Genomic DNA, 17,710 nt, shown 5'->3' with positions numbered 1-17,710 from the left:
CCCTCTCGCCTTGCTGCAGGAGGCGGGGCAGGCTCTGACTCTGCACATCCCCGGGGCACAGCATCCCCTGGAACACCTTCCTGCTGCATGGAGCCAAAACCACCAAGAATTAATTTTAGCAGGGAAGAAACTGGGGCACGTGGCATTTTTTTGGAAGGCTGTAGCCCCAGGCTTTTGTCTCTCTTCTGAGGTGAGGCAGCAGACAATACCACAACAGATTAAATTAAAGGATCCATGGCCTTTGAGGACCAGCAGGGAAGCACAAGAGCAGAAAGGATCATACACCAGAGTAGCATTCAAAGCTGACTTCAGTTTGGTTTAACTTTAATTCAGCCCAGTTCCCTGCACAGGGATGTCTCCCTCAGAATGAGTCTGACAAGTCACAGCCTCCCTGTGCCTTAGGTTCTCACCCATAAAATGGATACCAAATATTGCTCAACCCCTGCTTGTGAGCTTTAGTAACTCTTTGGTCTCCTTTTTGGAGGTTATTTCTCCCTTTAACCATGGAGCAGGAGTGAGGTATTGTCTCTGGACACATTCCAGCCTGGCTGGAAGATGTGGCTGCCCAGAATAAGGCTGCCTGCATGTCTCCTGCTCAGGCCCCTGCAGCATCAGCACTCAGCACCAGGGAGCATTTGGTCCCACTCCATCCCGAGAGTAAAATGTTGCCATGATGGCAGAAAATGATGAAAGCACTGATTTGTTAAAACACACATGAAAATTCCATGTTGTATTAAGTAAGAAGGGAAAAAACCTCCAAACAAAAGCAATGTCAAGGGTGAGAGGAGACACAAACTCAGGGAGAAGGTCCAGTTCTTCACTGCACTGCCCAGATAGTGCTGAGAGATGCTAGAATGAGTGACAGAGCCTGAAATCAGCCAAACCTCAGCACAACTCTCTCAAACCTATATTTTCTTATCAACAACCTCTCAGGTAGCCAGGAGCTTACTCCTAGGCACAGTTAGAAATTTACTCCAAAATGCAAAGGGAAGTGCAGATGGCTATCTTCACCAGCAATCTTCCAGCAGCAGGAGAGACTGTCCCCTCTTGGTGACAGTGGTGGGGCTGCTGTGCACTGAGTTGGGTGTGTGACAGCTGGTGACACTGAACACAGCCCTTTCCCACAGTAACAACACCTTCAGCAGAGGTTTATGCAAGCCTGAGGCTCAGGCCATCAAAGGCAGCTCTGTCACCTTGCGGAAGGCTATCAGAGGATGGTGGCTTCTGTAGGAACCCTTCAACCCTCACAAACAGCAATCACCAGTGCTAACATGACCCAAATCTCCCAGAACAAGCTGCAGACCTCCTCTCCTTGACAGCCAGGCTGAATCCATTCATGCCTGGGAGGCAGAGTGTGCAACAAATCCTTTCTTTCTAGGCAAGAGGAATAGCCAGCGCAGGAGAGCCCCATCGGCAGCTCCTGTGGCATCTGCAGTCCCACAGACTGCTCGTGTGCCTGGGCTCCAGGAGCAGGGTTTGCAATTCCACATTCCCCTGCTTCTCGTGCAGCTGAGCCCTGGCACTGGGCTCAGCCTGCTGCCTTGCCAGAACCATCTGTGCAACACAGGAAAGAGCCAGGAAAGCCAGGGTTACCTGGGCAGCATGCTGTGCCCCACAGCTAGTGCAACCCACCACTGCAGTCCTTCAAGGATGCTTGAAGGACCATTTCTGGGGAAGAATGAGTGGGAAGTACGAGGAAGAGGGACAAGGACACACAGAGGATGGACATTGGTGTAATGGCTTTACATGCTGGCCATGAACTTAGAGAGGGGTGGGAGCCAGCAGAGCATTCCCTGTCTGGGAAGGAGTGACAGCAAAGGTCTGCCCTCCCACCACGTTCAGGAAGCCTGGCAGACACCATTCCCCACCTCTCCCCTGAGCTCCCTGCGGACATTTGCTGATGGCTCAGAGAGTGGCACGGCAAGGCAGAGAAGTGACTCAGTGGGAGCACCGTGGGGAAAGCCCCCAGGCAGGGAGGGACATGAATCACAGGGAGACACCCCAGGCTCCCAGAGAAGGAGCAGAGTCCAGCCCAGGCACACAGAGGGCAAGGATGCACGACAGGCTGAAGAGGAGAGAAGGCACTACTGCCTCCCAGCTTTTTGCCAGCAGCTCCAGTCCTGCCCTGGGCTTGGTGCCTACTTGGCTTCCAGTCCTCTCCAAGGCACTGGGCTGGCTCCAGACCAGCATCACCCACCAGGAACGCTGCTGCCTGTGCTGGCATGACCAGTGGCAGCTGATGTGTCCTGCCAGAGCCCTGTCTGCGGGACACTGGCCCAGAGCAGAAGAGCTGAGCTCCTCCGGGACACAGGAGGTGCGGGCAGACCACACATGGCTGCGCCTCTTGGCTCAGGAGCTTTCCCAAACCACGCTCCCCACCTGGTTACGGTTTCCTTCATCCTCACTGGCTCCACGACCGTGCTGTCCATCCGGCTGGGAGCCCCCTGCTCTTTCCTGCCCCAGCCTGGCCACCCCACCCTATTTTGGAGCCTGGCCACAAGGGACATGCTGCTGTCCCAGGTTTGGCAGAGAACTCTTGGACAGGGCATTGCCGGAAGCTGAAAGGCAATGAGCTTATCACGACTCATTCATGCAGCCAGCTAGCAGGGGCCAGGAGCGTGCGTGCCTGTTCCTCACCTCCTCAGCACCCAGGGGGCCACAAGTCTGGATGAGCCCAGTCATTCCTGCATGAGCCAGCACGCTCAGGAGACAGCCAGCACAGGCAGGGCTTGCTCCCCTCTCAGCACTCTGGGGCCTTTCCGAAGCATCTCCAGCAAGCAGTGCCCCAGCCCCATCCCTCACTGCCTTCCCCCATGGCTCAGTCCTTGCTTTCCAGCATTAATAGCTCACACTTCCACCTCTTCAACAGGCCAGATGCCTGTCTTCTGCCCAGAGTCATTTACCTCCCTGAACTCCTCATTTTACTGTGTGTGCATTGTATCTCACAGGACTCACTGCCCCACTGGAGCCCACAGCTCACTGCAAAGCACTCGCCCTGTCCTGGCCATGGCACAAAGGCAGGCAATAGAGCAGGGTCACCACGCTTTGGCCAGCTCTCCTGGAAACGTGGGCAGTCTTGGACAAAAGGCTGCTCCAATCAATCTGGGTACTAATTTAACCAGTTTATTGATTAAATACTATCCACAGGATGAGATCCTGGCACATTTAATGCCATGCTGGTAGCAATACTGGACTAGCCATTATTTTATTATGACATTAAGTGGCAGTGGTGATGCCAGGAGAAATACAAGCATGTCCAGAAGGCTTCACCCCTTTATTGTGTCTGTCAAAGAACTAAAGGAGCAACTGAAATTATTACAAACATCCCTTCAGTTCCTCCCAGATCTAATACAACATAATCTTGTTCATCTTGGATAACCACATCAAGTCATTAGCTTGCCAATAATCCACCTTGCACCGAGTGCCATGACTTGGCACGAAGCAGGCTGCGCTCTTCATGTGGTTAAAACCTGAGCATCTCCTGGCCAGCCCACTTTCCCACTGTGCTGATACTCACAGACAGACAGGGGTGGGCTGTCCCAAACATGCAGGGTCAGCTTGCTCCCAAATCCTGCTCCATTTTACAGAAGAGACACCCGTGCACGGGGAGAGAAAAGAAGAAAAAGAAGGAAGGCATCACTCTAAATGGCCACACACTTTTAAAAACTCTAAATGGCAGGAGCAGGGATAGCTGAGAAATATTCTCATTAAACGAGCTCAGAGTGACACGAGGAGCTCTGCACCAGTAACTGGCCATGCACATCAATTTTCACACCAGTCCAACTGCACCTGTGGCCTGCAGAGGATGTGAAATCTTGCTTTACACAAGCTTGTAGAAATTCAGCAATCCTGCCAATTTGCTAAAATTGAGCTCAGCTATGCAAAGCAGCAGAAGTCCCACAAAATCAGATGTACCTGGCAGAGTAGGAGGTGTAGAGGAGCAAGGTTTTCAAGTGCTTGGAATGCATCCCTGTTTTGAGTCTGCAGAACTCAGCTGGACACTTCCCAGAAACAGCCTTGCAGAAGACTTCCACAGCTTTTAAGAAGCGCCTATATAGGCTTTCATCCTTTCTGGCTCCAAAGAAAACCTGGATCAAAGCTGCATTCAGCAATCCAAAAGGGCTGATTCCAAATTCTCTAGAACCACAGCACCAAGCTCCAGCCAGGCAGCACTGGCTGCCCTGGAGACATGCCAGGGGCATGGAAAGGAAATCACTTGCATGAATTTACATCATGACAACGCAAAACATATACAGTTGTCATTGTCATTTAGGGCCCATGAGCTCACTGGGAAGGGAGGGGAAAGAAAAAGATATCTTTTGCCACCTGCTCAGGCACTTTCAGCTGAAATCTGCAACAGCTTATAATCCTTATGGTTGGGAAGACACACCACTCTTAGTTTGGGGCTTTTGGATGCTCAGGTGACTTCCTGGACTTACATATCACTTCCTTGTATCTTGCATCCAGAGGAGCCAAGGAGCATTTGGAAAGCCAACCTACTCCAGCAGTTCAGGGCATGAAGCAACATGGACTGGGTCACCCAGTTTGGGATGAGCAGGAGACAGGAGCCAGTTGTACAAACAGAAGCCCCCCTGCTTGCCCAGGAAACAAGCCCTAGTCTACTGTAATTATTGTGTATGCAGCTATCAGTGGTCTGCAGGAGACCTGTAGGGTTTGGAGGAAAGCTGCAGCAGATGCTCACAAAATTGCTCTCCAAGTGCATCTTTAGCATGGCTAATGTCCCATTCCACCAAGTCATTTCAGGGCCAGGGATTTACATCAAGGTGCAGCGCAGAGAGGGCTGTGTTCCCAGCAAGCCCAGCCCATGCAGGAAGGAAAAGCAGAGACAGTCAGCTGAGCACCTCCCCTTCCCTCCTCACCCCGGGCTGTGAGAATCCCAGGAATTCTCCACATTCTCCTGCTTCTGGACAGAAACTCCCTCTGGCCAGGACCATGAGGACGGCCATGGCACCACCAGCCCTTCAGCAGTGGGGAGAAGGGGATGGCATCTGTGGGGATGGCCTGCAACACCAGCCCCTTGTTTAAAGTTCCTCTCACCCCTGACCCACAAAAGGAACCAGCTTTGGGCTCAACCTCCCGCTCTTGCCCAGGTGGAGCTGTCCTGCCCACAGCCATGGCTCTGCTCCGCTGGGGGCCTGCCTGGGGCAGGCATCCCAGCAATGTCAGCCATGCACTGTCCTCCTCCGTGCCCCCCAAGGGTCAGCTCTCCATCTGAATAGGAAGCCAGCACTCACCAGTGTGGGGGAGTAGAAGGGAGCCAGTGCTACAGGGGATGATGATGATGATGCTGCTGTCCCAGCCCCTCCCTGCTCCCAGCCCAGCACAGGCAGTCACGGGGGACTTCCAGGGCATTTTCCCCACTGGGATCTCCACTCTCAGGCAGACAGCATCCTCATTTCTTTGCAAGGTCATTTTTTAAATCACTCAGTAAATAGAGGCAAAGCCCAGAGAGCAGCTATGGCAAAAGTAGCACTGAGAGAGGCGAGTTGAGGCAGCAGAGGGGATGGTGAGGGTCTCCCCCACCTTCATCAGCAGTGATTAACTTGGAACAAACTGAGACAGAGCACCTTGCCCCTAAACCAGGGACTGCATTAAAAACCACACAAACCTCAGGGTCAGCAGCTGCTTCACACCCTACACACAAAACAGCTGCTGCTTGCACTTGATCTCCCACTGTTGCTTTCTGTGCCCAAATAAACGTTTTTCTTCCTCTGGTTTCCCCATGCCAGTATTATGGGATTATTTTATGCCTTAAAGCAGAAGGGTGGCTGTGCTCTGTAAGGAGGACATGCGTTACCTCAGCTCCAGCCAAGCTGAAAGCAGCCCCCAGCACCCAGCCCTGCCAGAAATGTCCTCAGCAATGCTGTGGTCCCTCCTGCTGCCAGGCACACAGCCAGGGCAAAACACGGCACACCAGGGGAGGGCTTTGCATGCAGACAGCCATCAAACCAACCATCCTGGCATCCTGCTCACAAATAGCACCCCCTGACAAATAAACAGACATTCAAAGTCTCTCTGGCAGATCTGATCTGCAAAGTCATGGCCTTTCATGACTTGCATCTCTCCTGTCTTACACTAGGTGAAGAAAGCCTGAGCACATGCTTCAAACACATCAGTCACCATGAGAAACCATTATTTTACCCTGTTCTGTGTCCTTTCACTGCCACTCAGAGCTGTAACTATGAATTTTCTAGACTGTGCTTGAGTTTATTTATACTGATCAACAAGGACGTTCTGGTGTTCTTATTTTTCCCCCAGGGTTTACTTAAACCCTCAAGGTGTGCCAGTCCTTCCACACTGAGGTGGAGTTCTGTGATTTTGGGGCTGGAAGTGCATTTGTTCAAAAGTCTTATTTTGAAAGGAATGGAATGAAGGAAACTGCTGTTTATGAGAGCTCTTGGTGACATAATAGCTGTTCTGTCCCAAACTGTCTGGACACAAGGTGAGCAAACTTAATGCCATAAAGGCCCTCCCATCTCATGCCCCAGTCACAACATTAACCCCCATGGAGAATACAGGAGAACAGGTAGGAAAGCTGCTGAGGAAAGCCCACAAACGATTTACACCCTGAAAGTCTGAAACAGATGAGCCTTGAAATGTCAGTCCTTTGAACTCCTTATCTCGGGATATGATCCCCCTCTCCTCCTCTGGTGAAAGAGAAAATGAGATTCTAGCAAGAGGCTGCATGAAGGGCTGAGAGGAGCAGAGCTCTGGTGCAGCTGCTCAGCGACAGGAGCAGCTTATGGCATCCCACGGGACCAGCAGAAAGTCAGCTCATCCCTCACCCTATGTCCCTGCGAGTGCCTCCAGGCCCTTCCAGTTCAGGGTGCTATTCCCAGGAGAGAGCCATCTCTGGAGGACAGGGCACACTCCTTGCTGTGGCCCAAGGACAGACCAAGCCACCTGCACCTGCAGACACCACAGCCAGGGCCAGCCCAGCCCCAAGGGCTGTCCCCTGCTGAAGAGCAGTCAAGCTCCTGCTTTTTTCAGCCTGGGGGTAGCGAGTTATGGGGTGCATGGTTTGCTCACCTCCCAGCCCCCTCTGAACACCTTGCACTTGTGCTGGCCAGAGGCTGAGGAGCAGAAGAAAAGCTCCTCTCTTGGTTATGGGCCAAGCATTATACAGCAAGGGTGTCCCATATCCTGGCTGCAAGTGCTTTGGGAAGCCAGATGACTTCATGACCAGATCATACCCCCTGACCTACTCAGCCTGAAACAAGCTCACTGCTGGCCAGCCCCAGAGCTTACTCTGCACTTCACCTTGCACACTGCCATTTAGCACTAACCTGCTCCCATACCCAGGCAGCACCTGAATTTGCACGCTGCTGAAACTCTTACACAAGCAGTAAAACCCTAAGGAACCTCTTGCACAAGTAGCTTGTGGGGTCTGACAAACGAGGAAACACTCCCAACCATGGGCACGCTACAGTTAACATCGGGTGCCACATCCCACATCCACGTTCCAGCCCATCCCTGCCTGGCAGCACGGGATGCAGCACGGTGAGCAGAGGCACAGCCCTGCTGCTGCTCAGCTGCAGCCAGGGCACACAGGGTGCCCGGGTACCACGGGGACAGCCGTGCTGCAAACAGGACTCTGTGCCACGCCCAGCCTGCAGGCGCCGTGCCCAGGTGACACGGAGAGGGCAGAGGAGAGAGGGACAATGAAAAACAGAGTTATGAATACACTGGAGGACAGGATTTATGCAAGACAAAGCTGCAGGTGCAGATGGAGGAGAAGGCCAGGCCCTGGGATGGGAAGGGGAAGGAGCAGCCTGGCCACACTCACCCTGATGCGCCGCATGGCCGTCACGATCTCCACGCGGCTGTTTGGCCGCGGCACATCCAGGCTCCCGATGTACTGCAAGGAAAGAAAGGAGATTAGTCCAGTTCCTGCAGCCCTGGAAACCCCATGGTCCCACCAGGGCCTCAGTGGTACCCACAGAGGGAACCCAGAGTCACTTCTGGGGAACGAGCAGCGTTTTGCCTGCTGCACCTGAATGCCAGCATGCCTCCAGCCATGAAGCTGTTCCCTCACCACACCACTGCAAGCAGTCAAAAACCCTTTTTCTAGCGATAAAATAACTTCAGCCGTCAGGTCAGCGGGACTCACTCATCTAGGCCATGATCAAAGCACACAGGTAATAAGCAAATATCCCCTCGGATGCAGTGAGTCATCTATTACAGACCTGGATATTGGAATATCCCTAAAATAGCCGGACCAACCTGTCCGGTGACAGGCCCTCCATTATTTAATTGCAGCTCTGCCAAACCCGTGGCTGTTTTTGCAGGAATGCTGAGCCTCCAGGCCAAGCCTACAGAATAAAGGAGCCGCTTTGCTATTCAAAGGGGACCAAAGGCAGGGCCACTGCGACCCAGCACAGAGAGACGCGGAACAAAAACCTTTTTAAAAATAAAATGGAAGAGGGCAGATTCTGAAGAAGGATCAGAAAACAGACAAGCAATGAAGAGTCAATGCTGAGCACTAAAAACGTGTCGTTAGAAGAAAAGCATTTTGAGCCTATTTACTGGCCCTCTGTGCTCCCACGCTTCATCTCGACACGAGGGCTGACGTAACCCTCGGCAGCGCAGCACGGGCACCAAACCCAGCAGGGCTACGTGTTCCTGGGAACATGGCCACAACCTCTGCTGACACCAGGAAAGCCCAGGTGGCTGGTTCCCAGCAGCAGCACCGACATGGGTGCCTAAATGTCTGAACGAGTGCTCAGGCAGAGGCTGCTGAAAGGGATTATTTCTCTCCCAGCATCGCTGCGAGACTTCCAGCTGCCTGCACTGCGATTGCCACCTCTAAGGAGGGATGGCACGGTGCAGGGGATGCACGACCACGCCTGGGCTTTGTGCGTGAGCTGCCCCAGAGGGTCCTCTGGCACAGAAGCTCAGGGAGCCCCATGTTTCTGAGAGCCCTCCTTGCTAAGACCCCACACCCAAGCCAGCAGCTCAGCCAGGCCATCCCCAGGCACGCAGCTCCTGCCTGGGGGACACAGAGGCAGTGTCCAGTGACCAGCACAGGGCAGTCGGTGCCGAGAGGAGATGTGCAGAGAGAGGATATAAAAATAACCCCAAACAGCTGGCGTGTCCATCACGTGCCGTGCAGGCTGCACGGTGCAGGGCAGCCTTACGTAACCAGGAATTACAGCCCAGGCCAGCCAGCCCCTCAGTGCCCTGCTGGGAGCACACAGCTCTGAGCCCTGTCACATCCCCTGCACAGGGGCAGGTCATCTCAGACATCAGTACATCCCCTTGTCTGAGGCAAGGCCTGGAAACCATCAGGAAAAAGCAGGAGCTGAGGAGGAGGGCAGAGGCAGCTGGAGCCCTGAACCTGCAGTCACCATGCAGGACCTAAAGAAGAAGCCTTTCCCCATCCTGCTCTGCCAGGCAAACATTCCTGTTGTACTTCCTCACCAAGCCTTCCCACATCACTTTTCTGCTAGGGATCACCTGGGGAAGCAGGATTCTTATCCTATATGAGAAGGGCAGACTTTTGCAGCCAGAGGAAGCCCATCTTCCTCCAGCTATTCCCAGCTGCATGAGGTCACTGCCTGGAAATCCTTTTCCTTCCCCTGCACTCTCCTTGCCCAGGCAGGTGCAGAACACAGCCATGGCCAAGGACAGGCAGGCAGTGCCAGCTGGGCAGGAGAGCCGGCTCCATGGCCACAGGAACTGCAGCCATGCCAAGCTCCCTGGCTGCTCAGCACAACCTCATGGCCACAACTGGGTGTGCGAGCCCGGCACGGCTGGGGTGCCCTGCAAGCACAACCAGACACCACCCTGGGCCAGGCACCACCTCCTTGGATTGGTCTCCTGAGAAATAGCATCAGCAGTAGGGTTGTCTTGATGCTGTCCTTTCTGTGCTCCAGCTCATGTCCACATGCCCCCAAACCAAGGGGCACAGGTCACAAAGCCTGCAGGATTCACCTTTGCTCCCCAGCCTGGTGTCCAGAGCATCCTGCTGTATCCCACAGCCTGTGGGTGCTCCCACCAGAGCCCATGACATATCCACCCAGTGTAGGCTCACTGCTCACAGTGACCATGCTCACAGCTCTAAAAACACCCCACTCTCCCTCCACTCTGGAGGCAGGCATTTTTTACACATTTCACACAACTCAGCAGATGGACAAAGTCTCTCCAGATTATTTTTTTCTTCAGGGCAGAAATCACATGTGACAAGTGCACTGCAGAAGGGCACCCTTCACGATGTGGTGAATATTCCCTCAAAATGTGGACTTGGGGGTTGGTCTTTCAGCTAAACAACTTCCCAGGCGAGCTGGGGGATGGTCTGAGAAACCATCCATATTCAGCAGTGATTTGCAGGCAACGAGGGCTGCTCCTGCTCCACTCTCCTCCAGCCCTCCTACTCACAGCACCAATTTCAATTATGGGAATAGGTGTGGGAACAAGCAGGTGAGGCAAAGACAAGGATAAGCAAAGCAGCCAGAGCTTCCCCAGTGCAATACTTCCCACTCACCTCACCCCTGAGACTGAGCTCCCTCTCTGCCAGGGCAGGAGCTCAGAGACCCCCAAGCACGGGCACTCTCAGGCACAGATTTTGCCTTCCTTTAACACACAAGTGTCCCCAGCAAGGTGCCAGGCAGGCAGTGGTGGTCCCGACCCCCGCAGGGGCCACTGTCCTGGCTCCCAGGGCTCAGGCCAGCATCCATGGTGGCGAGCTGACCTCACGGCAAAGGGAGGCGGGAAGGAGAAAGGAAAGTGCCCGAGACAAAAGGGAAGAAAATAAAGCTGTGCAAAAGAGCTGACAAAGAAGATAAACCCGTGAAAGAACTCGCCCTCCCCAAGCCCCCGTGAACCAAGGGGGAGAACATGTGCACGCAAGCAGGATGTGGCTTTTCCAAATAATCACCTCCAGATCCACAGCCCCACCACCCTGCCAAGGGATGGAGGGACAGAACTGGAGTCCCCTACCCACACCCAAGAGCCAAGTGGGATCAGGGGGTCACAAATCCCCATGGGCTGTCCTGGGCAGCCTCCTCCTCCCCAGCCCAATCAGGAGAAGAAAGGCCACCCGCTGGATGAATGGGCAGCCAAGGGGGTCCCTGGTGCCACAGGCAGCCCCACAAAGGCAGCCCTCACACTGCCAACGCAGCGCTGCCCAAGGCTGGGATGCCAGCACTGAGCACCTCTTTTGTAGGGTGCTTTTGGTCCTTCATGTGCCCTGCTGCTCCTCATCCCTGTGATGGGATCCATCCTTCCAGGGCCCCAGAAAGGGCAGTCCCTCCCCGCACCGTGGGAGGTGGCAGCACCCATCAGGCTTCTCAGCAGCCACAGGGGCTCTGCTTGCTGTCCTCTCCCCGTGCAAACAGGCTCTCAGTGGGCAGGGGTCCCTGCACACAGCCTACACCACTGCACCCTCTGCCCACGGCTTACAAAAGATCTGCCCAGTTCTGGGAAATGCCAGGGGGAAAAAAAAAAATTTGTTTTTTAAACAGAAAACAAAGGGGAGCACTTTGCCAAAGCACTGTTTGCACAGTTTCTCATTTTTCCTCGAGGCTGTTGAATACTGCTCGTTTTCTGCTCTGTCAGAAATGAATTTTCTTGAGAAGTTGCTTTTTCTGTGACAGCAGGTGGCAGATATTTTTGGAAAACTGAAGGCCAATCGCATCACTGCCGGGGGACACCTTGGAAGGGGTGTTGATGAGATCGGTGGTAGGCAGAGGTGGGCAGCCAAAGCCTTCCTGGGGAGGAGATGCCGCCTTCCTGCTGCTCCAACAGCCCAATACGGCGTGCAAAGGTCAGGGCTGAATCATCCCCAGCTCACAGGGGAGCCTGCACTGGCTGGCTGCCGGTTCCCAGCTTCCAGAGCCAGCCCGAGCCAGAGACCCCACAGATGAGGAGCCACTGCTTCTTTCCAGGAGCTGCAGGCAGGCAGCAGGGCGGGGGGACACGCTGGCACCAGCCTCAGGCCAGGAGAGCCCTGTCTGTCCCCCGAGTTAGGGAGGGGCTACCAGAGGTACCAGCAGCCAGATGGGAGGCACCAGATGCGGGGCACAAGGGTCCCCAGATTTCTACAGATTCCAGGGTGGCGTGAGGTACTGGGACATTGACCCTGCCACACGTGGCTGTGCCACAAAGTGAGGGACAAAGTGCTCGGGCACCAGTCTGAAACCTCCTTACTCCTCCAGCACCCGGGGAACACCCAGCCTGTCTGCAGTCTGTCTGATAAGGGTTTCTCCCCAGGCTGCTGCTGTCAGGGAAAGCAGGCAGAAACCCATTCCCAGGACTTTGGCTGTCCCACTGTTCCTGCTCTCCAGCTGCCCAGGCGTGGCCTCAGCCTGGGGAGCCAAGGCTGGCAAGCTCTGCCCTGCACCTCAGGAACACACTGCCTTGCTGGCTGCAAAGGGGGAAGTTTACTCACACTGTGGTGGTGCAGGCTCAGAGGCCAAAAGGGATGGAAAATTCACGATGCCAGCCAACTTTAATGGAAAAAGGCCCTGGCTTCTATTCTGGGTCCAGCACATGGGTGCTCTGCCAAGCTGGGCACCTCAGCCTTGTCCAGTTCCTCCCTGAGCAGGGCTCTGCATCCCAAGGACAACACATCCAGCTTCAGCAGCCAGGTAGCCTGAGGCAATGTGTCAGAGCATGCAGCTGGACACTGGGCATGGACACAGCAGGCACCTGGCAGCAGGCAGGCAGAGCCCCTAAGGACAGTCAGTTTTAGGTGGTCTCACTCCATTTTGGATGGGTTTCAGTAAGTTTAGGGTGGATTTCACTCGGTTTTGGGTCAGTTTCACTCAATTTTGGGTAATTTTCACTCCATTTTGGGTTGTTTTCATTCAGTTTTGGGTGGTTTCAGATGGATTTCACTCGATTTTGTGCTTATGAGTCTGCTGATCCTAGCAGCACTTGCCCTGCTTAGGAGCTGCCCCAGGGCTCAGGTGCCAGCAACACAGAGCTCTGGGGGCTCCAGGACACACACCGCACCCACTCTCCCCTCCCACCAGCCAAAACAGGGCTCACCTGAAAAGGGGAGACACCTGTGCTGCAGGTGACAGTGCAGCAGGGCCCAGACCCAGCGGGTGCTGAGGGATGAAGTTTTTCCACGCCAGTGAAGCAGGACTGTCCACTCGCCGTGTTTCCATCCCCTCCAGGCAGGCTGTCCCCACTCTGGGCCTGAGCTTCCTGCACCTGCACGCAGCCACAGCAGGGCTGTGCAAGCCCAGAGAAAGCAGGGCTGGCAGAAAGCAGGGCTGGCAGAAAGCAGGGCTGGCAGCATCCCAGCCCCGCTGCTGCTCCCGCGGGACCTCTGGGCATCTGCAGAGCCCACGTGCCCCGGCCCCACAGCCTGGGCACACTCGGCTCTGCCAGAGCCAGACGGAGTTTTCTTTGCTAAGAGCTCCACTAAGCAGCCCATGAACCGACTTAACAAGCATGGCAGAAATATGCCACTGTTTCAGACGAGAACCTTTGTAGAATTGGGAAGGTTATTTATAGCCTGGGGCGAGCAATCCCAGGCTCAGGCTCACTGCAGCTTTGCTCTGGGCTGAGCAGCCCCGACAGAGCACACCAGAGCTGCCAACACAAACAGCCCCCAGACAGAGCTGCCAACTCTCTCCCAGCCAGCCAGACTGGTGCAGAGCATCACACAACCTGTCTCCTGGTTCCCAGCCCTCCAGGAAAGGGACCCTTGCTGGGAAAGGAGCCTGAAGCAGTGGAGGAGAACTGAACACCTCGATCAGGGCTGCCTGCAATTCAGTTCAGTTCCAGTGCTGTTATTTGCAGCCCCTATGTACATAAAAACATACACACAAGTGGAAACACACATGTACTCCCTGCTTAGTGCTCACCTGAGGCTATAATCGTTTTCCTGATAAAGGATTTTGCTTTGGAGCAACTGGCAGTGCCTGCCAGTGCCTGCAGCCCCTGGAAGGTGGCAGGCAGGTGGGCTGGAGAGGTTCAGAGGAAGGGACATAACAGATCAGACTCAAGTCTCCTCCATGTCCCATCTCCAAACATAGACAGCAGCAGATGCTCAGTTCAACTTCAGTTTCCCACGCACGGAAGCAGAGAAAAGCACTGACAAAAATGAGAGAAAGTGCCTGGTTGCCAAGACCACTTTAAGGGAAAAAAACCCACCCCACCAGCCAAACACAAAAACCCCACTTGTTTCACAGAAGAACAGCAACCCTCCCGAACCTCCAGTCCCACCTTTACCTGTGAGCAGGTCTGGTATCAGGAACAGAAGGTTTCAGCACATGGGATGCCCAGGAACATGGCAATCCCAGACCACAGGCACTGGGTCCACCAAGGATTGAGATGTGCTTGGGCACCCAGTTCTCCCCATGCCTGCACACAGGGGAGCAGCAGAGAGGGTCCTCACACCCACCTGCCCCTTCTTTGGAAACTATGTACATCAAGGCACTGCAAAGGGATTAATGGGACTGAAGGGGTAACAGCTGTTCCCAAATAATGGGCATTCGGTAGGTGGGACCTGGCTCTGGATCACAAGACCTCTGAGGCAGGAGGAAACCCCAGCCCAGCCCAGGACCAGCTCCCAGGAGAGGGACAGCAACAACTTCCCTGAGCAAGCCCAGCAGCACCCAGCACTCCAACAGAGGAGGGTGTGGCAGTGCCAGGCTCCACTGCCCCACTCCATTCCCTCTGCCTGCTGCTCTCTGGAGGCCTTGGGGTAGCCTGAGTCACAATTTCTGAATACACAGAATTGCTGGTGTTGCACAAGGTGGCCCTTGGGTTTTGTCCTGCAGCACCAGGGCTTTGGGAAGATAAGGAGAAAGCTCACCTCCTCCTTCTCATGGAGGTGGAGGAGAACAGGAGGTGTCTTTCCTCTCCACATCCCCGTTTATTTAACCAGAAAACCACTGCACAAGTGGGAATTTCTGTCCATTCCCCTGCACTATGCTGCAGCTCCCAGTTCTTTCATCCAAATGTTCCAGCTAACCCAAGAGGCCAGGCTTTTGATTTTAATCAACAATTCAGACTGCAAGACACAGAAGAAAACAAACATCCTGCCTCCCTTTGGAGCCAGCTCCTCTGGTTCCCTGCAGCCGGACCAAGGCATCTCTGGGATACAGCGGGGTTTGGTGCCAAGAGAAGCGGCCAATGAAAACAGATCCGAAAGTGTGAAATGCATTACTGTTCTTAAGAAGATGGAGGGGGATTTTCCATCTCTTGGATTTATCTCCAGAAAATGGATTTACATAATCCTTAGGGGACACTTTGCTCTGACTTGGCGACCTGTGCCAGCACATACGGCTGCGAGTAGCCCCAGTGGGGACAAGAGGCACAGGTCTCCCGCTGGTGTCACAGCTCAAGTGACAGCACCACTCGCCCCACATCAAGTCCATCACCCTCTGCTTGACAAAGGTTCAAATTCTCACTGCCTGTGGCCACCCAGTCACCTGGGATGCCAAGACTCCCTCAGGTCAGGGACAAGGGGGACAACAGCACTGATGCCTGCTGCTACAAATGGACCAAAACATGCACTACACCCATCACATGTGCCACTTAAAGACAGCAGCAGGTCCGAGTGTAAAAATACAATTAAAAATTAAAGCAATAAATCAGCACACACTGCCTCAGGGCCACACTACCCCCCTGCAGTGAGCCCCAAGCAAGCTCATCAGGAATCTCAGGCTGCTGGAGCAAAGAGCACTGGTCTGGTGCTGTAACACCGGGTCCCTGCTGCCCGCACTATCAGCTATCCCAGGAGGATTTGAGGAGACAGCCACTCAAGACCTGACACCCCAGATGAGCATTTTTCTGGTTTAATCTTCCCCCAAAGTTCTGCTCTAAATCAGAGTTCCACATTTTTGTGACTCATGCTGGGTGCCTGGCTGCAACAAGAGCTGTGCGGGTGTAAGCACTTGGGATTCTTGGGGATAAAAGGAAGTAAAGGAATGTAAGCATTTAATTAATCTTGAGCAATCTAATAAAAGGATAGAGTAATTGCCTCAGCCATCTGCATTCTGTATCTGGCATCAAGGGCTGCTGGAGAAACCCAGGAATTTGGAAGCTGGGTTTCGTACGGATTGTGCTTGGCGTTAGCGCGTGCCACCGGATACCAAATAAGAGAAAGAGGAGCTAACAAAGGCTAATATGCAGCACTGCATTAATGCAGCCAGACCTGCAGCGTGGAGCAGAGATGAGCCATGAGCACACCCAGGGGCTGCTGGTGCCCTGTCCCACTGCCCAGCCTCCAAGCCGGGTCACCCAAAGCTGGCATGGAAGAGGCACACAGGATTTAGAAGGTGAGATGCTTTGCAGCCTCCCCGCAGGTGGGGGGTGAGCAAGTGCTGGCAGTAAAACAGCAACCAGCTCCGATCACCCAGGAGCAAAAGGCTGCAAAGTTGAGCTTGAACAGCCTTTTCCAGGAAATAGTTGCAAGGCAGGTTTAAGTCTGCCCCATAAACAACTGTTTTGCTCCCTGCAGCACAGCGCCTGCCATCGGGCAGGTGATGGATGGCCTCGCCCCGAGAAAAGGTGGAAAATAACACTTTGACACCTTCCTACGAAACCCAGCCTTTGCCCCAAGGGCATCGCACACAATTAGATACCAAATTTCCTTCCCCTGACAGCCCATGTTCTCCGAAGACAACAATGCGTGACAGACGCCTGCCTTCCTGCCGCTCAAAACGGTTTTACACCAGGCTGCTCTCCTAGGTCAGCCTCACTTGAGTACCTCTGGCAGCATGATACTCGTATTCCCCAAGAAAAGAAAACAACGGGGCAGAATTTTGCTTCCCCTTTCCAAATCTCCCGGCCAGCTGCTTCCCAATTTCCTGCTGGCCAGCATGCCTTGCTCGGTAGCTTGGCTTTTGCCAGCCTGCTGCGAGATGGCAAGCGCCAGCCCGCGGGAAGCCACAGCCGACGTGGAGCAAGAGAATGAAAAGTCCCAACGGAAAAGAAAAGATAAAAAGCCAAGAGCGCTCCATGCCAAATCCACTAGCAAGGACGGTTTATATGCGTAAAGAGAAATAGCAAGCGTTTATTTCGGGTGCGTGTCCCTGACCGCCTGCACCGCAAATGGCACACAGTTCATCCGGCTGCTCACAGCAGAGGAGCACCAGGGTCCAAGGCACCCTGCAGACCCCAGGCAGCCGTGCCCCATCCCAGCGGCGCTCCGGCACTGCCCACAGCGCTGGAGCCGCAGAGCACAGCCCGAGCCCTCCGCTCCTCCCTGCCTGGTGAGATGCACACGGACCCCGCTTTGGGGGCCAGCGTCCCCGAGCAACACCACGCGGAGCCCTGGCTGGATGCAGGGCCAGGGAGGGATGCTGGGGTGAAGCAGGAGGGTGACCCCACTCCAGCCTGACCCATCCCACAGTCTGGGCATCCCTACCGGACAGGCGGGAAGCCTCGCCCGACTCCGCAGCTGAGTTTAGGGGAGACCAGGCAACGCCAAGGGGAAGGGCTCCGGGGAAAGCAGAAAACCTCCACAGCTATGCCAAAAGAGAGCTGGAAAACCGGGCATCCCGGAGCGCCGGGGTGCAGCGCCGGGCAGCGACCCCCGCGGCTCCCCCTCGCCCGCCGCCCACCTTGGCCTCGAAGCAGATGCCGTGCTGGAAGGCGTCCTCGTTGTGCAGGGGGATGCGCAGGTCGTGCCGGTCGTCCACCAGGTTGTACTTGGACTTGGCGGGCATGGCGGCCCCGCGGCCGGGCAGCCCTGCAGCGCGCCCGGCCCTGCCGCCGCCGCCGGCCC

At 54.8% G+C, this 17,710-nt stretch overlaps 1 protein-coding gene across 5 annotated transcripts in view; it reads right to left on the bottom strand.

The window, feature by feature from the left end:
• LOC121359764 (nitric oxide synthase 1 adaptor protein) overlaps positions 1-17,704 on the bottom strand; it is a 42,275-nt gene extending 24,571 nt beyond the window's left edge. For all 5 annotated transcript variants that reach the window (XM_041478945.1, XM_041478947.1, XM_041478948.1 and 2 more), the window contains exons 1-2: positions 17,547-17,704; positions 7,808-7,879 (exon numbers count right to left, since the gene is read on the bottom strand). In XM_041478945.1, the coding sequence (XP_041334879.1) occupies positions 7,808-7,879; positions 17,547-17,651 (177 nt within the window). In that variant the 5' untranslated portion in view covers positions 17,652-17,704. The remainder of the gene's footprint in view (positions 1-7,807; positions 7,880-17,546) is intronic.
• Between the last annotated feature and the right edge of the window lie 6 nt (positions 17,705-17,710).

The sequence above is a fragment of the Pyrgilauda ruficollis genome, unplaced genomic scaffold, assembly GCF_017590135.1.
Source record: "Pyrgilauda ruficollis isolate IOZ18807 unplaced genomic scaffold, ASM1759013v1 scaffold47, whole genome shotgun sequence".
NCBI classification, from domain to species: Eukaryota; Metazoa; Chordata; class Aves; order Passeriformes; family Passeridae; genus Pyrgilauda; species Pyrgilauda ruficollis.
The sequence above is the reverse complement of the archived record's forward strand: the minus strand, read 5'-3'. Positions and strand labels throughout refer to the sequence as shown.